The sequence below is a fragment of the Sceloporus occidentalis genome, unplaced genomic scaffold, assembly GCF_023333645.1.
Source record: "Sceloporus occidentalis isolate IW3139 unplaced genomic scaffold, rSceOcc1.0.p SCAF_30, whole genome shotgun sequence".
Taxonomy (NCBI): Eukaryota; Metazoa; Chordata; class Lepidosauria; order Squamata; family Phrynosomatidae; genus Sceloporus; species Sceloporus occidentalis.
This window is the reverse complement of record NW_028317010.1, coordinates 4268517-4290095: the sequence shown is the minus strand read 5'-3', so window position 1 is coordinate 4290095 and position 21579 is coordinate 4268517. Positions and strand designations below refer to the sequence as shown.

Here is a 21579-nt window from a genome sequence, read left to right as displayed (position 1 = left end):
GCCCACAAGCTAGAAATTCGAAAAACCCAATTCTCACTAGGAAATAACATTTCATGTATTTGTGAAGTAGTGAAAATTAAAGCTCTAACTGGTAGAATTTTGTTCATTACCAAAGTGATCAGCTTCTGGCATATAAATCAACCAGGCAAAGACGTTGGGCTACTTCTTATAAATACAAGATCGACAAAGAAATATTTCACTGCGGGGAGACCTCAGTGGTTTCTGTGCTATCATATCAAGTGTTTAATTATGTCAGTGGAGGGGAGCACAGCACAAACTGAGCAAGGACAGACCCCAGGATCAGCTCGTTAATCCCGACTCACCCCTTATGTAAGGAAAGCCCTTTACGCGCCTGAGGACCAAAACACTGATATTAAACATGCTTTGCCAGACGGCAAACACTTTAAACATATATCTTATTGGAGTGAAAACTCTCCTAGACATCACGCCTTAATAAATCCACCGCAACTTTCCAAAGAACATATTTTGTTTTCCATATACAGTTTTAGGTCTATTATTCACTGAACTGCCCTGGATATGGTTCGAAATTAAAGAACCTCAATAAATATATTACACAATGTGTTGTATAACAATGTACAACATTATCCACATTGAAGTGTGGTACAAATCTCGATCTATACAACGAATGCATAACGTTTAGAAGGGAATATCTATTTCAAAAAAAGATCTTGCCAATTTTACCAATAATATATGAGAAGAATGGTCGGGATCCAGAGGTTTAGCACAATAAAAGAAAACACTTAAAAAATAAAGTGTTATTGGCAAGACGGTCAAATAAATACAGACAAAAGAAGAACCTACGGAATTTGATTTAAGGCGGATTAGCCCAGTTCAATCACTACTACTTTATTTTTTCTTAAATATACACTGGTTGATCATGTTAAACCCAGGCCCATATCCTGTTACATGATTTGTTATCTGAAAAGGCCCAATGTTAAGAAACACTTGATGCCTCTACCTGCTCTGCTGTTATTTTAACTTTATCCTTCTTATGTTCCAGAAAGGTGTTAATCTCCGGAATTAGCGCCTATGCTTGTTAGGCAGTTTTTTTTTTTTTTAAATGTTTAACTAGCCAAGGCTTGTCAGTTATAGGTGATATCCTTCATTACATGTTGATTATGGTATGGGTACCACGCCTTCACAAACAATGCACATTTTATAGGGTTCCTGTTTTAAGTCAACAGATAATTCTGTAAGATCTAAACAGTAATAAAAATGTGTTTTGTTTTCTTTGTGAAGAGAAACGCCCACTGTAAAACACAAGAACAAACGTCCAGCAACTAGTCTACAATTGTATTTTGTTGTTTGATTGATCAATGAAATATTTCTATGTAAAAAGCTTGTTTTCATGTACACTCTGAAGCTCACCGAAAAGGTAATTATTATATTTATAATTAAAAATTAACAGGAGAGGCTATACAATGTAACATTTGTTGCATCTAAAATAGATCCATAAGATCTAAAATATTTTATGAGAGATTGGTTTTGGAAGATCTGATTGATGATGCAATAGCTATGGGTTAACAGGGAGAGACTCATATTTTAGACAATCAGTGACCACTTTCCTCCTGGTGATTAAAGTAGAATTTGCAGGCGAGGTAACCAACAGGTCAAGACAGACAGCGCTTAATGTGAGGCCAAGAGCAGGAACATTAACAAACTCATGAAAAAGGCGGATACTGTAATTATGCAATTAGGAGGTGTTTATAAAGGGTTCCAGTAACTCAAATAAAGTAAAAGAGCATCAGATGTATCCAGAAGCACAGCAGACTGCAAAACAAAGCCCGATGAGGTCAATACGAATGAGAAGGTGTTTTCATAAAAAGTGATTCTGTTAAGACGTTTGAAAAGCGATATTGTTGCTATAGCCAGTTTAACAGAACATGGGTGCTCCTAATATGAGATTATTTTGGTTAAAATCCCTGTTATATTTTCTATGTTTCGGTCGGGATTTTTTTTTAATAATTAGACTTTTTATTATTTTTTATCATAAGAAGAAGAAGACGACGACGACAAGTAACCTGTTGGTCCCTCCATAATGGTAAGCAGAGTTCCGTAGCAAGACAGCTCTGTTCCCAAATGACTGAAAATGGGTGAGATGTAACGGGATATGGTTCTGTTAATACAATATTATTTTGGTTATATCACTTATTATAGTTTCTCTGTTTTGTTAATGCTATCGAAATGTTTTAATGTCTAAGTTACTGTGTATTTGTATAGTTGGTTATAGTTCTAACATTGGTGTCCTGTTTTAAGAATATTATTGGGACTGCAATTTTATATTGACTTGCAGTGGTTTAAGTGTAACGTTTTATATTTTCTCACACTCTACATTTCATTTCTATGTACATTAAGAATGACTCACCATATAGTCTACATTTAAGTGTTACTTCCCTAATCTCTTTACTTCTTGTGTATTTGCCATACATTTGCCGATGTTGTCTGTGTAACCCCTTGCCATTGTGTTGTGTTGTGTTAATTATGTTAATCCTTTCCTGTGTATGTTAATTTCCCCTCACCTGGTAAAGTGGCTATATACACTATGCCCAGTCCTAATAAAGTGTGTTCCCTAACTGGCATGTCATGTTGTGACTGGTGGTACGGATTTTTTGGAGACCCCTTTTCTCCAGAGGAGCTCCTTTACTCTGAGACCCGGAGCTGCCACCCATCTTGTAGCTACCTTTTGCAACGAAGGAGGCCAGGGACGTCCACTGAGACCCCCTGGTTCCCATTACAGGCAGAAATTAAATATTCATGCTGACTGGACCATTACATTATAATTACTATTGTGATAAGGCCACTTTTTAAAAACTTGCACCAGAATCACAGTTATACATTTAAATGTATGTAAATTAAGGACTGGAGGAGTGTTGAGTTGATTTTTAAAAAAAAAGCATATGACTAGAGGATTCTTTAATCACGTTGTGTGTCACATCAAACATTTTAAAAAATAAAATAAAAAGATAAATGAAACAAGTCTCCCTAGCACTTTATATTAACTAAGGGGAGGCAACACTCAACTCCTTTTCTTCCCTCAACCCGTGTGTTGTGGAGGGGGGGCACTATATAAACCTTTTGAGTCCAACTATTAGAAGTAGTAGTAGAATAAGTGAATAGTAACTGTAAGAATAGTATTATTTAGAAATAGCACCTCACCTTTTGGCTCTATTCACTAATTTGTCAACTGATCATATCCAACTTCAGCCAAAAGGACACACATGCACTACCAAAACAGCTCATACAGTGAATATATAAGCTGTATGGCAGCGTTGGCATATGTATTATTTTTATTTTTTTTTTAATTTTAATTTTTATTAGTTTATATAACTACAAAAATAGACTCATACATAATAAATATACATAAATATACATACAATTTCACAATTCCACGGAGGACTTCCACATACAAACATATTGCACATTACATAGGAATAAAATATATATAATGTCCCTTTCTCATGTTATTTAGACGTAATCTTTTAATTGCAGGCAAAAATTTATATATTAGTTAGATTATTGCAAATTCCTAATAACACACATTCCTTGTACAAATATAAGGATATCTCTTATTTAAGTATTATAATTTTGTTTATTTTTTGTTTTTTCCCTTTATTTAGCGCCATATTAATTATGGATTATCCAGGGTTTCCATATATCTCTATATTTATTATTTTTAGCTATGCTTCCATAGTAGCCTTTCTCCATTTTACATTGAAAGTGGATCTGAGCTTGGATCTCATCCCAGGATATTCCCCCACTCTTTTTCCAATTCCTTGCGATAACTAATTTGCAGGCTAATAATAGTTGCATTATAAAGTTTCTATGTATTTTATTAAATTTCGTGAGATCCATATGTAGAATAAAAATTTGAGGGGAAGGCTCAATTTTGCAGCCAACTAATTCATTAATTACTTTGAAGAGAGTTTCTACTATTTTTCTCACTTCTTCACATCCCCACCACATATGAAAAATTGTACCGTTTTCTTTACCACACCTCCAACAAAGTTTAGAGGTTTGTTTGTCATATTTAGAGATTTGAACTGGTGTTCTATACCATCTATGAATAATTTTATAATGGAGTTCATGCATCCCTAAACAGTGTGAGTATTTCTTAATTTCTGTATAAGCATGTAACCATTTTTCTTTTGAATAAATCTCTCCAGTATCCTGTTCCCATTTTTCTTTAATAGAGATGCTGTTATCTGCTTCTAAGTTGTATTTTAACATAGTTAATCGATGGATTAATCTAGTTTTATGATGTTTTTTTAAGAATTCTTCAAGTATTGGAAGGTTTATATAGTCAACTGTTTTAAGGAAATGCTTTATCCTAATATAATTAAATAATTCTGAATTGGGGAGCTCCCCCTTCGATTGAATAGAGAACCAGGATAAAAGGGATCGTATATTATATAGATCGGAAATACATTTAATATTTGTATATTTCCATTTGGTTAGGTCCAGATCCCTTATATAGTTTGTTAAGATCTCTATTGGTGTGGTGGATAGCAATCCTTTTGTTATGTTCATTATTTTTTTCATTTTGTCTATTGTTATAATTAAATCCTTAATAATTGAGCTTTCGGTCTTAATATATGTATCTGTTTCGTATATCATCCAGATAATATCTGAAAATCTTAAAAGATTTATAGTTCCTTTTTCAATTATAAACCATGCAGTTTTATCATGCTCAGGTCTATCCACAAGGAGTAGATGATACATCATACAAGTTTCATGGAGATCTTTAATATCAGGAACCGAGAGACCTCCTGCTTGAATTTTTTTAGTTAATCTATTAAAGGGGATTCTTGGAAGTTTGTTTTGCCAAATATAATTTGATATCAGCTTTTGGATTTGAGAAAGGATAGAGTAGGGGACTCTTAACGGGATCGCTCTTAATAAGTATAGTATTTTTGGTAAGTAATATGCGTTAAAAGCATTTATTCTCCCTAACCAGGAGATTTCAAGATCTTTCCATTTTTTCAATTTTATTTCCATTTTCTTTATTAATATATAATAATTTTCTCTTACCATTTCTTTGAGGTTAAATTTGATTTTTATTCCTAGGTACTCTAATATATCGATATTCCAAGCTACATTTATATATGTTCTCATCAATGCTGCTTGTTCTTTAGTTTGGTTAATAGCAATAATTTGAGTTTTATTAATGTTTAATTTATAGTTGGAAAATTTACCATATTTTTCTATTATTTCCAGCACGTATTTTATTGATTTATCCGGATTTGATAGTGTTAAAATAATATCGTCTGCAAACAGTGTAATTTTAAATTCGTATTGATTTATTTTGATACCTGTTATCCCACTAGAATTTCTTATAGATTGAGCTAAAGGCTCAATTGAGAGAGCATAAAGTAATGGTGCCAAAGGGCATCCTTGCCTTGTTCCATTATTTATTTTAAAGCTATCTGATGTTGTCATTAATCCTGTAATTTGAGCAGTAGTATTTTTATATAATGCTAAAATCTGTCTGTTAAATTCGCTGGGTAAGCCGAAGATTTCTAAGGTTTCAGACAAGAATTTCCAGTCCACTCGGTCAAAAGCTTTTTCTGCATCTAATGCAAGAAAAGCTGTATATGTTGATCTTTTATTAACTATATCCATCAGGTTTATTATCTTACGAGTGTTATCAGATAAATGTCTGCCTATAATAAACCCTGCTTGATCCGGGATGGATTAATTCTGGAAGATAGATCTTCAATCTTTCTGCTAAAATTTTTGAATAGATTTTAATATCTATATTGATTAATGAGATAGGCCTATAATTAGATACATTACTTGCATCTTTATTGGGTTTCAATATTGGACATATAGAGGCTAATAACATTTCAGAAGGAAAATCCAAACCATTTGCTATTTCTCTAAAGGACTTGGATAATAATGGAATAATTATATCTTTAAATGCTAGATAGAATGTCGCTGTATACCCATCGGGCCCTGGAGCTTTTTTCTTTTCTAAATTTTCTATACATGTTTTAATTTCTTCCTCAGATATTGGAGCAACTAATGTTTCAAAATGTTGTTCTTTTAACTTCGGTAGATTAAGAGATTGCAAATATCTTCTAATTTCGATTTGTGATTTTAAAGGGCCTTCTAAATTATATAATGATTTATAATAATTCTCGAAACATTTAGCAATTTCTGTTGGGTTTAAATGGGTTTCGTTTCCAACTATAATCTTTTTTATCATATTTTTTTTCTTTTCATATTTCAATTTATTAGTTAAATATTTACCTACTCGATTGCTACCGTAATACCATCTTTGTTTCATTTTTAAGAGTCCCCTCTCCACCCTTTCATCTAGTTTTATGTTAATTTCTGTTCTTATTTTATTAAGTTCTAGTGTATTTGTTATATTAAGATTGTCTTTATTTAATCTTTCTTTTTTTGCTAATTCAATATATAGATCTGCTAAACTTTGTGCTGATTTCTTCCTAATATTAGAAGCTATTTTTATTAGGCATCCTCGCATATAACATTTAAACGTATTCCACAATGTTAAATTTGTTACTTCCCCATTGTTATTTGTTTCAATAAACATATTAGCTTGTTTCTTTAGTTCCTCTGATATTTCCATGTTGTTTAATAATGTGTCATCTAATCTCCATCTCCAATGTGTTCTATAATTTTGGTTATTCTTAAATTTAATAAAAATCGGTGCATGATCTGACCATGTAATTTGCCCTATATTAGAACTTATTATTGATTTTAGGTTGTCTGGTTCCGTTAATATATAATCGATTCTAGAATAGGATCTATGTGATTGGGAGAAAAAGGTAAAATCTGTTTCATTAGGGTGTAAGATTCTCCAAATATCATACAGTTGGTTATTTTCTATAAAGGCGGATATATTTCTTGCTTCTGTTATTATATAGGGGTCTAATGTTGATGTTATAGATATTTTTTTATCCTTTTTCGGATCCACTATACAATTAAAGTCACCCCCCATATATAATATTCCTTTCTTTATTTGTTGTACTCTAGTAAAAAAAATTTTTCACAAATTTAGAAGGGTTTTTATTAGGAGCATATATATTCACCAATGTGTATAATATATCATGCACTACCAAAACAGCTCATACAGTGAATATATAAGCTGTATGGCAGCGTTGGCATATGTATTATTATGTACAAATAACATCACTCTTCTTCATTAGCTTTTTGGGGCAGATATAATGGCACTCATGTATGAATTTGTCACCTCCAGCTCTGGAAACGCTGCTGCACATGGATGAAAAGTGCTGCTATAGATTTCAATGGGATCACTTTCCTGCCACCAATTGGCTGCCTAATCGATGGTTAAAAAAAATCTGAAAAGTAATCATAATAATTGCTGGAGCACAGAAGACATGGAGCTTTGGTAATGTATATATTAAAGTACTCAGAAAGTACTTAAATATGCATTATTCTTCGGAATAGCAATCTGGGACATTAAACTGTCCCTTTTGAGGAATAAAATGGAAAGCTATCTTTTCATTAAATGTATTATTAATACAGAAACCGAACGCTGTTTGTGTTACAGATCAAGTCATTAAACATTATCACTTGTACTATTCTAGCTCTACACCTGCTGTCATTCTTCTTGAAATGCTATACACTACAAGGAATCCATAAATAATGGTGCTATTTGCAGCACTCAACATTATGCCGTAGGTGTTTTCGTCAGTACTATGGTAGATATAAAATGTTTCAGTGGGTTTTCAGGATATGTAACATGCTTTCAATGTTTTATTCATACGTGGAAGGTTATAAGATTTTTTTGTACATTATGTAATTATGCCAATAAACAAAAGAGGTCCTACATAGTGCTCAATGTTAGAAGGAAGTGCTACAGGCAAGGAACAGCAATTGGGGATCGCTGAAAACACATGAAACACTGGCCATGCAGTATAAAAATGCACTAATACCTCCTTTTTAAAAAAAAATAATTATGGATTACGTCACAGATAAGGAGATGTCATATGACATATCTGTGCCACGATATGGCCAGTTACTGCGGTTCTTTAATAAAGTAGGTGGCATTATGGCACCTTTAGATCAATGTTTGGTGCGCATGGTGGCTCCTTTCACTTGTTTACCATGGATAATAGAATGGATAATTACAAGTAGACATCAGTGGGGAGAAGATTACTTTCATTACAACTGAATGGTTGTATCATAATAAGTATGCCAACACCAAATCTAGTGGCGGGAATAAGCAGAATGGGAAAAACAGGATACATATTTTTTTGTTCTTATAGATATGCATTTTCTGTAAAATCCAAAAAACAATATTGGTGATTACTTTTAATTACATGGAGACAAAAATATGATTATCGGTGATGGTCTTAAGTGTTCTGAGCTTCTTACTTCTAAGTCTATAAGACAACGAGTAAATGTAATAATCCTTAGTGTTCTAAATATTCACCTTTCTATAGATTTATATATTTGCGAGCTACTTGGTTGGCTGGATGTATATATGATGACTTAGGGAATTCATTTGTACATTCTTTATTTTCGTGATACATTCCACAGCAGGAACAACAAAAGTTGATATACTACATTTCTAAATCCAACAGAGGACAACATCTGCCATTCTCCACCAGAGGTCACTCACATCATGTATTCATTAAAGTGTTCTAAACAGATGCAGACAAGAGAGAAACCACATTTTATGGAGGGGCTTTTGTTTCATCAGTAAATCTTTTATAAAATAAAACAGGACTTTCAGTTGGATGTGCAGCGCTTCCTGTTAGCCTCATACAATCTTTTTAATTACATCACACATTTAAAAGGACCCACTACAGTGGCACTTAAAAAGATATTTGACCCATCCTATGAACTATATGAACGGTAGTCCTTGTTTGCTAAAAGGGAAACACCTGAGACCTGCTTGCCGCGCCTGATGTGCGCCCTTTTCCTGTTTTAAATCAAAGAGCATAAAAGGTACTACCCTGATTTCCCCCAACATACTTGTTTGTCCCTTGGATATGGGAGTGTGTCAAATGTGACATAATAAAAAACTATGTGCAAGTACATTTTGTTTTATAGCCCAACAAAGCAAGTATTACAAGCACAAATGTCAGTTAACAATGTTTGAGACATTCAAAAGGATTACTGTAAATTATTATCTATTTCCCAACCGAGACGTTATAGAAAAATAAGTTGTTACTTTTTTGTCAGTTTAGTATTTTTATAAATTGCTTTTTTTGTTATTAAATAAACACAACACATATTAAAGTAACGGGGTCACAGCTACACTAATTTCATGTTCCCTTCAAAATCAATGGGCATATAATAGCCATATAACACTATATGTATATTACCATTCAAAATATACATACAAACTTACATACACCGGGCGCATGTTACATCTATTACATGCCTAAAACTTTACATGACAGTTCACATAAATTATGTCTCCCAATAATTTTCTCTACAGTGTACGACATAATATCAGATATCCAGCTTTAAAAAAGTGAAGGTGGAATATTTCTCAACAGATTCTGAAATACCGGTAACAGGTATGCCATTACTAGCAAATAAGTAGGTCACAATCCAAAAAGTTCTGCACAAAGAGATGTATTTGCATGCTGCCTTGTATACAACTTGTGCACACGCTGTGAAACGGTGTATATTACAAAACAATAATCACTCCTTCATTTTTTATGAGGCATCTCAAGCCAGTGGCTTCTATCCAACATTACAATCGCCAAAAAAAATACTTACGAGCAAACCGCGAGGCGAGCTCGCGTAGAACATCCCACGAAATACAGATCCAATGAGGTGGAGAAAAACTGATCACTTCAGCTTTATGAAAACCAGAAAGTTCATCAACATAACTTTAAACTTATCTTAAAAAACACATCGTGTCCTTATTTTAGGGGTTGGATACACAGAAAATCTGCAGTTAGTGATCCTTGGGAATTTTCCTACAGTTGACATACAGAGCAGATGTCCATAGCTTCTTTCATATAAAAGGCCATTTTGACAATTCTAGAATGCCTTCTGTCATACTGATTTTATTAGGTTTAGTGTCATATTCCATAGCGTTTAAAAAAAAAATAAAAAAATTTCCTATTTTAGACTATATTTTGGCTGTTTATTGTCCCTATGCCAAACAAAAGCAACATGCTCTTTTCACCAACACAACTTACGGTATATCACTTGAAATTCTTTATCATTTACAGTGTCATTAAGCAAAATTCAGCAGACATCAAGACGATTTTACAAAAGATGTCAACTATCTACCATTTTTGGGTATTAAGAACGCAACATTTACCACCACGCAAATAGCTGACTCCGTCTTGCAAACTTTAGCTATACAGAAATAAAATATGACCTAAAGTGCCCTCGCACTGAAATTACTCATATGATATGCGGTTGCGTGTATCTTAATGGCAGTCCAACTTAGAAACAATGAAGATGGTCAATCTGAATCAATTTTTTTTTATTTACAAAACTATACAGTAGATCAAGTAAGATGCTAATCCACAATCAGGTAGGAGAGCTGTGATAGGCAAGAAGAGGGCAAGATAAAGAGAATGCTTTGTGCCCATGAGCGCGGTGGGTTTCGATACTGTGCGGACAGCTGCCCCAGGAGAAGCATTCAGCAGAACTTGGCTCTTGAAATGCAAACAGCTGGTTTGGAAAAGAGGAACAAATCCAGAAAGGAGTTTATACAACTCAAAAAAGTGATATTAAAGTGCACATGATGGCTGCAATGCCACTTTAAATCCATAATCAGCTAACAAAATAAAATTACACATATGTGCATTTGAATAAACACTCATATACACTACTGTTCAAAAATTTGGGGTCACTTTTCATGGGAAAACAAGGACATTTCTAGCTGTGCTAACATAAATGCAAAAGGGTTTTCTAATCATCAATTAGCATTTTAAACTTAAACTTGGATCAGCGAACACAATGTGCCATTGGAACACAGGAGTGATGGGAGTGATTAAGGGCCTCCATTAAAACTTAGTCTTTTTCAGATACAATCTGTCATCCATAGAATAGAGACCATAAATAATTTTACATATCAATTTACTTTTAATACAAAGAAAACATGAACTGCGATTGACACTGTATATTATACTACATATTGCAGGTTAAGTGCTGTAATCATAGAAAATGTTGGGATTTTAAGCTATTTTCTTCCTCCAACATAGCACAATAATTTAAAGCAATGAAAGAATCTTCACCCATGTAATTTAACTTAATCGTGCCGCATCGAGACATAACCAACGCCTGAGCTCTTACAATGCGCATTAGACAGAAACGTGAGCTCAGTGCCAACAAGTAATCACTGCTATTAATGAATAAATCTTTACATTTAAAACTGTAATTACAAATATATTGGATGATAATTTCAGGTTGATTACAAATTTTCTCATTTTCAGTAAATTGCAACCATTTGTGGATTTACAATTATATTGAATAATTAAAGTTATGGTAACTTATTCAGAGAATTCTTATACTTAAGTGTACATTCTCCTCAATGAGAATCAGAAGATGCCATCATCTTGTTGCATTTTGTGTCTATTACCAAGAGGGCCATGCACTAAGTGGATAAAAGCACAACCCTGGGAAACATTAAAAGCAAATTGTGTAAATGTGTTGGGAAGCACAGCACTGAATGGCTTTTCATTTGTCTCATTGTCACAGTAAAACTGCCAAAATCGTATGTCTGTATGGCGTATTCTGTCTGTTTTACTTCAGTGGTTTTCTTACATAAATGTTTAAAATTAGAAATACATGAATTTGATGGCGGATAAGAACCATTCGACCCATCTAACCTAGTTCTCTATCTCTGTTAACCACGAGTATGTTAAAAAAAAAATACAAAAAAAAATAAAAGAAAAGAAAGAAAAGCTGTAAAGAGCTATGGCTGGCCAGAATAAAGAGTTCTTTTCAGAATTGTAGAGCTTAAGAGAATACCTCATAGCAGTATTAATTTTTCTTTACCACCATGTCTTGGGCTAAGCTCCCTTTTCCACTCATAAAACAGCTTGCTTTAGGTTTTTTATTTTTTTTTATTTTACTTTTTCATTTGGCCATTAAACATATGCTGTTTTAGTCATGGCCATATGTCTATCCCATACACGTTTAAACTCCTTCATTGTATTAGTATCCACCACGCCTGCTGGGATGCTTTTCCACTTATCTACCACCCTCTCAGTGAAGTCAAACCATGTAAACCTTAACTTCAAGAAACAAAATGCCAATGTCTTCTTCCCAGTGCTCACAAAGAGCTACCCAGCTAACCTCCACTTAAGCCAGGTAATATAGTGAACTACCTTAACCTCATGTCTTAACTTTGATTAAGAAAATACTTTACAATAAGTATAATATATATATATATATATATATATATATATATATATACACACACACACATATATACATACACACATACACGACAGTCTAAAAAACGATGGAGGTTATGTGTAAAATGTTACCACTAGAAAAATGGTCTTATTACTCGATAAACAACCAATGAACCTACAGCTGTTCATTCAATTGGTTGTAATGATGACAAGACCTACTGTTTAGTCATCCACCTTAGAGCAGTGGTTAAATTAACACATTCACAGGCTATATCAAGTCTTTAAAAAAAGATAAAAAAAATCAAATTACTAATCAAAAACAGAAAATCAGAGCAACACAGCAAACTAATTTACTTGAATGTGACAATCAGACAAAAAGTAAAAGAAAGTGTCCCTAGCGGGCAAAGATAAACAGTTTTATTGCGAACGCGGGGCACTTACCTGGCACAATGTGCTCTTCACCAAGTAGCAAAGAAAACCGCTTTTCCCGATTGTACCGTGGACATGTGTCAAGTGCTCATATGCAAACCAAAAACACTGGCGCTCATTTCTGCTCTTTCGATTTCTCTCAATGTAAGTGCAAGCCTTGATTCCAATGTGACCCGAAGGTAATGTTTTAACAACTGAATTTGCTCCAGTATACACCGATTTCTTCACTTCCTTGTAGTTTTTACAAAACCTCCTGATCAGAAGTGTTGAGCGGTCCTTTTTGTTTTTCGAAATATCATTATCTAAGTGGTCTTCGCAGCAGTGTTCACTTTTCCCAAAAAAGTTTTGTGAGGGTTTCAGCAGCATGTTGCATGGCAATGTCTGCCTGTTGCTGCTGTTTTGGGGTAAGGCTGGTGCCTTTTCCACCCCACACCTCAACTGCGCGTTCACACAATCATTTTCGCAACAGAGGACTAACTGACCATCTTTGCTACCACAACCATCAGAGGGCTCCTTTTCATCACAAGCGCAAGTGGTGTAGCAGTCAGTGCAATGTGAGTGTCTGCCCAAAATATAACGGTTATTAGAGGCATATAAAGCACCCTTCTCAGCGGAATAACTTATCTGTAACTCTGGAATTTGTCCCATGGCATCTGTGCAGCACTCATCCACTATTAAATGACTCTTTAATGCCCTCCTGTCCATTGCAGATCTATCCATTTTAAAATTAATTTCAGTCAGCATTGCAGGAATTCTAGGCTCCACGCAAAGTTCGCTAACTTTCAGAGGCTTGTAAGACCTGTAAAACTGATTCAAACGTAGGTTAGCCTTGCACGTTTTCTCTAAGAGTTTGCAGTTAACGTTGAAATACTGAACTGAATGTGATATGCAAGAGTTTTTTTCCACGGCATCAATATTATCACGGTTTTCTGCATTTTCCTCCTTACTCATTAGTGAAAAGGTCTTGGTCACAGAGTTCTGGACATACTGGCCTTTTAACCTACTTAAGCAGGGTAAAGTATCAGCCTTCTCACATTCCAGCTCTGTGGTTCGTCTTTTTATAACATTAGTATCCAAAGCATTCATAGAATCTTCATCTCCGGCTGACTGAGTGGATATCACTTTCCCCTCCGCTGGTGGCAAAACAACAGAAGCTGCTATATCCTCAGAGGTCATCTCGACACTCAGACAATGACTATCTGTCTTCCTCGTCACCGATTTTATGAAGTTATCAGTTTATTGGTGGAAGGTCATATTCTTTCAAAACCCTTAAGAAACAGCATGTCACAGAGTATGCATTTTTAATGACGTGTTTGATCCAGCTGTTTACACGAGCGACATGGAAGCAGTGTTTAGTTCTTATTTCAATTTTTGATAACCATCACTTGACTGTCCATTCTGTTCCAAAGAGGCTCTACTGTTGCCGTGGCCTGAGCGAAACAACATTTCTGTAACAACAAAAGTGATAGATAAGATACACATTGTATGCATGTGTTTCATTTATAATACAATAAGGGAATGTTTAATAGTTTGTGTATAGGCTAATAGATTAGAATATAATTAACCATGCAAGATAATAAAACCCTATATCTAAGTGTAAACATAATTTCAATGGTTTGAAAAAAGTAAGTTGCTCCTAAAGAAAAAAAATCTATGTCACATACATTACTAAAACAGGAAAGAGTTTTACCTCACAATACTTTGTTTCATAGAGGCAAATAATAATGATATTAATGCAGAAACTCTGAACGGCTAACTCCTGTTATGTCAACAGAATAAGAAGCTCTGCACACACCAAGAAGCTTAACAATAATCACTTGCAGAAAAGAATAAATCTGTTAAACAGGTCGAACTGTTAATAATAATAAAATGATGCTTACATATTATTGTGCTCAAAAGTTTGCATACCCTGGCAGAAATTGTTAAATCTTGGCATTGATTTTAAAATGTCGGATCATGCAAAAAATCATCTTTTATTTAAGGCGAGATCATAGGAAGCCCTTTATTATCACATAGTTGTTTGGCTCCTTTTGAAATCAGAATGATAACAGATATCACCCAAAAGTTTACATACCCTTGAACGTTTGGCCTTGTTACAGACACACAAGGTGACACACACAGATTAAAATGACAATTAAAGGTTAATTTCCCACACTTGTAGCTTTTTGAATTGCAATTAGTCTCTGTGTATAAATGGGTTTGTTAGCTCTCACGTGGATGCACTGAGCAGGCTAGATCCTGAGCCATAGGGAGCAAAAAAGAACTATGAAAAGACCTGCGTAACAAGGTAATGGAATTTTAAAAAGATGGAAAAGGATATAGAAAGATACCCAACGCCTAAAAAATGTCAGTCAGTACTGTTCAATCACTTAAGCGGAAAATTTGGAATCTCTTGATACCAAGCCAAGGTCAGGTAGACCAAGAAAGATTTCAGCCACAACTGGCAGAAGAATTGTTTGGGATACAAAGGAAAACCCGCAGGTAACCTCAGGAGAAATATACAGGCTGCTCTGGGAAAAGACAGTGTGGTTGTTTGAAAACGACACTTGAACAAAAAAAATGAGCTGCATAGTTGCGTTGCCAGAAAGAAGCCTTTACTGTGTCAATGCCACAAAAATCCCGGTTACAATATACCCAACACCACCTTGACACACCTCACAGCTTCTGGTACACTGTTATTTGAAATGACGAGACCAAAATAGAGCTTTATGGTCACAACCGTAAGCACTATATTTGAAGAGGGGTCAGCACGGCGTTTAGCGAAAAGAATACCATGCCCACTGTGAAGCATGGTGATGGCTCACTGATGGTTTGGAGGGGTTTGAGCTCTAAAGGCACAGGGAAGTGCTGATTTTGTAAAGGACTTTTCCTTACTCCAGATTGGTTTAGTTGCAGGCAGCAGGTTCAAATTCTTAAACAAACAAGAACAAACTCTAGTTAATCTTTGGTTTTAAACATGATTACGTTTCATGTCATTGCTGCTTCCCAATAAATTAAAAGTGAACAAAGACATAATGTGTCCAGGGTTATATTTCTTTTGGTGTTCTACAGTGATTTTTTCTATGTTTGAAGTTTAATATATGTTAAAGCATATTTTTGGTTAGGTTACAGTTCTAACCATAGAGAACATACTTTATTGGTATGACTTTTAGAAATGACTATTGTAGTCATGTAATTTTTGTTTATCTTTAATACAAGCTTGAAGCCTCCAATCATTGGCAAGAAAGAGCTCCTATTGAAATCAACAAGAGTGCTTTCCACACATTAGTCTGGGATCTAAATAGACCACTGTCAATAGCGTTGGCCAAGCCAGTTCATTGGAGGCAAGTACATTGCATGCAAGGAGATGTGTTTGGCCGAACAGATCCTAAATGGAATGTAGCTGGGAGCTTGGAAAAGGGGCAACTATGCAAAACGCAAAGTATGATGGCTGGAATGTCCCTTTAAAACAAAAGTTAGTGCTTGGTCAGAAATGCTTTTGACCAAGGGAGGACTCCCGAAAGCTCGTCTATTATTTTAAATACTGTTAGTCCAATAAAAAAGGTATTACAAGATTCTGCAACATTCTGTTTTTTTGCATTTTTAAAACAAAACAAAGATGGTGCTTTCCACTAAAATAGTAGCAGAGCACATCTATGAGGGAGTTAAGCATATGATTGAACTTTCGGCAGTTTAATTCTAAGATGTTTACAATTGCAAAAGTGCTTAGGGTAAATTAAAATTAGAGTGAGAAAATAAACCAATAAATCAAGAAACTGTCAGTGAGAAAGTCGTTAGACTACAGCAACCGATAAAATATTCAGCTGACATTAATATTGCATGAGGGAAAAGACCATCTGAATTTCACACAACTGACATTTGATTCTTGGATGCCCAAAAGCATTTACATAAAAAGAACTACTACAAAACGTTCCTTGTAAAAGTGGCAAGGAAAAAAAACAAAACAGTAATCTTGCTGCCTTTATTACCTAGAGAAACCCCCTTACATGATATATTATAGGATATTATATAGTACATTAGAATTATAATTATATTTAGATTTTAAGGTCTAACGGCCAGAGCCTTCCAAACCTGCTGTGTGTTTGTAATTACAATTGTCTGTAAAATCCATTAGAAACATTCCAATAGCTGCTACTGTAATACGATGACATTTTGGAACAGAATCCTAAAAAGTTATGATTTTAACTTAAGTCTACATCAATGTAAATGGACATGAATTGGCTTTAAAAAGAAAACTGATATTTTGCATGATACACGTGATAATTTAGGCAATTGCTCTCTGTGCTTTTTTATTTCTGGCTCCTAGATTAGGTTAACATTTCTTCCTTAAATATTTTTTTAGGTTATAAAACACATTTACTGTACCTGAAGACATGGATATTTTGAGAGACTATCTGCTCAGACACCACACAGAGCTGATTCCTTATGGCAATGCTAAGTCAGTTCCTCCACAGGCTTTCATTGCGAAGAGTGTCCAACTGGGTCATTAACAATGAGCTGTTCTATTTTTTAGTATAGGCAGTATGATAAAGTGTCAGGTTGTTTGTCTAGTTGATTGAGATAGATCACATGTGAATGGCTAATGCGAAGGTGCCAGAAAACATTATACTGAGCAAAAATTAGAACCGTGTTAAAAAAGAAAGAGCAATGTTTTTAAAAAGTATTTAAAAATGGTGGGAGCTCCCCTTTAAGCACTAATAAACATCTTTTGCTACTGTAGTTATGGGTCACAAATCCATCATTTGGTATAATTTGTTTATTTTTTGTTTTGTTAGTAACAACCAGGAAGCTTTCCAGCAATGTACTGGGCATCTGTTGTTTGGAGTTAAAAACTATACTTTCAGAACCTGCACAGCAAAAAACTATGAAGGTAATCATTATTTCCATAACTAAATTATGTGCGTCCTAGCATTATTTTCAAGTCTCTCTCTACAGTTATTTTATATATTGACACCAAATTCAATACAACAGGCAAACTGGGCATAAGTACTGAATCACATAATTTTGACTTAAACAAACAAAAGGTGAGGAGGCTCAAGCTTACAAAGTAAAAGGAGAAGGAGGTATATTACACAAAAAGGTGAAAGTGCAAATGTTTGAGCAGGACTGACCACATAACTATATCTGAGGATAAATATTGTTTAAATAAATAATAGTACTAGACTTATGTACAGACTGACTGATGACAGACAAGGTATAATGGAAGAAATCTGACAGCAGGACTGAGGCTAGAGAAAAGGCGAGGCAATGGTAGGTGATAGGCTTTCCGAAAGAAGCATTTGAGAAGATAGGTAGGGGAGAGTCAGGATTTCAAATAAAATTTGGTGAAGCATACAGGCAGCCAGAGGAAGTAAGCACATTGTAACTAGAGACAACCTGATTGTCAGAGCCCCTGTGTGAGATGTACAGATGAGGCCCAAAATCTCATCCTACACACACAGCAACATACTTAAACGTACATACAGTAACAGATTTCCGCACAGTAACATACTTACATATCTACACAATAACATGCTAACATATTTACACACACTGTAACATACTTACATGCACTTATATACCTCCAAATACTAACATTCACATACAGTAAGGCACTTACACATACGAAGAGCCTTACTCAAACACACTCACACACCATTTGTTGGCGCATCGCTCCCAACCACTCCTACTCAGTAGACATCTAGACCAAACTAAAGCGGCGCCGTGCCTTTAGGACACAAAACGCCGGAATATGACGATTGTGCAGGTTTACACAAATTTATTTAAAAAAAAGAAAAAGACAGCATAATTTGAACAATATATATGGTTTATATTTTTTTATAAACCATATTGTAGGACATACAATCCTAGTTGCACATACATAATTCTGTCTCTGTAACAAGCATGTTTATTACAAATCTACAGAAAAAAAAAAACTGTTACTCACTTGTATTTCTATACTTTTATCTGCAAAACCTATAAATCAGATGCTGCCTACTCAGCTGCAGTGGAGAAAAGCTATGCCTTTAAATAAAATAATAAAATTACATAGTGTGAGATCTTTGACCTGCATCTGTCAAACCTGAAACAATCTAGACGTTTTCCAAGAACTAGAGCCAAAAGGAGGGCTTTGTGTAAGAACTTCGTCCATTCACTCATGTATGAGTCATTCTGCTTTCAGCTCAGACCAACCCACAGTAGATCCCACATACAAAATTTGCAATTGAAAATGGAGAAAAAAACCTAACTCAGAGGCTCTTGAACCAGACATTACTGAAAACTGATGAAATGCAAACAGTAAATAATAATCACAAGTAAGTGTAAAAATAAATGTTAGGGGAAAAAGAACTCACTAATAAAGCAAACACAAAGAGTCTTACAATTTCTGAAAGGCAGGAGGATAAATGATTACGGTTCAGGGCTAAAGTGTAGAATAACACCTCTGTCTAACAGTTCTGTCTTTGTTTTCTATGCCGTCATACCTCTTTCTCTCACCTTTACCAAGTTAGATGACAGCAGAAAACTGGTACCTGGGACAGGGTTCCTGCTCTGTATTTAAAACAAACACACGACCAGAGTAAAAGTTTCATGCCTTGGCACACTAAAAGGCTTTTTTATTTGAATAAACAGTTTAGTACATAAAAAAGTCAGTCTGGCTTCCTGCATTTACATGTGTTTATTTTTTCATTTTAGTAAGGTTTGCTCAACAGCAAAAAATATTTTTTTTAAATTTAAAATCACCATATGAAGCACATACCGGTTATATACGGTGCAAAGAACTTAAACATGGCTTTATGGATGTACATACTTAAAACCTGGGAGTGAACTACTTATAGTTCAAAACAAACCATTATTATAAGCATCATCCTGGCTTAAAATACAAGGTGTATAGCGTACTAGAAAATATGGTCATTATAAAGATTAGTCTAGTTTACAGCATTAAAAGATATGCCCGTAATACTCTAGATACTGCACCTGGCAAGAATTTAGAAATATAATAACCAATATTGGTACAATTAATGTAGAAAGCGGTATCGAAACCTGCAGCGGGGCCCTCTGAAGAAGTGTATATCCTCGCTGCCGTACACCTTAAAACCCATTTTAAAGCATGGTTTATAGATTACGTATTAAAATTTGTGGTGGTAGCGTAATGTACTGTACAGGCTTTTTTTTGCCTAATATGTATATTGTATCCTTTGATAACTACATAAAAAAGTGTTACAGTTTTTAAGGGACACTAACATAAAATGGGCAGAAGACAGATAAGGACTTACTTGTTCTAGCCATATCTGGGACTGCTTCATATAACTTTCAAAAATGTCTTAAACTGTTACAAGACTAAATAGTGGTTTTACCCTGGAGCACTGAAACTAATGCATAGAAGTCCTTCACCATATAAAAGCAGAACAGAGAATTAAAGAGAACTCCTAGATGTTACACATGAATGAGACATTAATTTTGCATGTTTGTATAAAAGAGCCACCGCGGCAAAATGCAAAAATAATAATGTAAAAATTGCAATGGCATATGCAACTTCAGCAAACTATATAGCAGACACTGAGTTCTGCCTAGAGGAAAAAGGAAGAGACATTACTGACCACCAGGACGACTGCCAAAAACAACAAATACAGGGAAAGTAGATCTTTGTGTCATTCTGCTGCAGAGTGATTGAGGCAGTGGTTTCCTCTCTTGACTGGGAAAAGTGATATTACCACCATATCCAACTGTGAGTAATTGTTATCATAATGTGTGTCATCATCCAACCATGTCTCTTCTTAATGAAAGTAAGCTGGTTGGCTGAGACCTACTTTACCATAGTGAGGGCTCCTCCAACAGCCCCTTCTAATAAGTGATCCAGTGCTGAGGGTTTTTTTTTTGTTTTGAAAGGAGGGAGAAAAACCCTAGCAGCAACCCCAAGACAGTCAACTGTAAAGGTTGAAGAGGAACTCCCATTTTTTCTTATTACTAGCATCAAATTAAATGATTTAAACCAGTGCTAGTTTTTTCCAGCTGTATATTAACCATTTGAATGTTTTTCTAGCTCTACTGTCTTGGCCCACGCTACTAGACAAAGACCTTGATGTCATTTCATACTGCCTGTTATAAACAATAGAATGGCTCAATCTTAATTACCCAGCCAGAAACTCCAAATAATGAAAGTCTATGGAGGCACGGACATTCATTTTACATCAGATATACTTTTGCCACTGTGATGTAGAGCAATATTTAAAATGTCCAGTAAAATTTGGTTGGAATTTAAAAAAAAATGAAAATAGTGTTAATAAGTTGTTTTTTTCCACCAAAATGTATAGGTGGGGAAATGTTACAAGGAAAAAAATGCTTTGCTTATCACAGAGGAGACTATCGGAATTTTCCAGCCTGTATACGTAGCACATAAATGTAAATATGTGTATGTGCACTACCACAGGTGTCGGGAGAGATCTGGGTGCTTAAGAAAAGATCTTTCGATAAGGGGTCAATCTTTTCCCAAGTATTATAGTTATTGTTGCAGGTGGAAATGCTTTTCAAATTACAGCATACAAAAATACAAATCTACCTGGCTAAACTTTATTGAATACTTTGTGTTGTCTTTAATTCTATTTCAATAAACTGAGAATTGAGAAAAACTTTATTGAATACTATAATACAATGGTTGCTAGGGGCTTGTAAATAACATTTAATATAATTGACAATTTTAACTTTTAACTCTTTCCATGCACTAATTGTACTACCAGCCATTGTCAGTTTTGACTGTAGTAATTGTTTTGGTTTTTTTTACACATTGTACTTTAGGCATGAATCTACAGCTCCTGGTATGTGTCAC

General features: G+C 34.7%; 1 protein-coding gene across 1 annotated transcript in view; it reads right to left on the bottom strand.

The window, feature by feature from the left end:
- Positions 1-13952, bottom strand: part of LOC149298936 (1-phosphatidylinositol 4,5-bisphosphate phosphodiesterase epsilon-1-like) — a 104532-nt gene extending 90580 nt beyond the window's left edge. Inside the window, exon 1 of the mRNA XM_089486787.1 lies at positions 12789-13952. Coding sequence (XP_089342913.1) covers positions 12789-13952 — 1164 coding nt within the window. The remainder of the gene's footprint in view (positions 1-12788) is intronic.
- Between the last annotated feature and the right edge of the window lie 7627 nt (positions 13953-21579).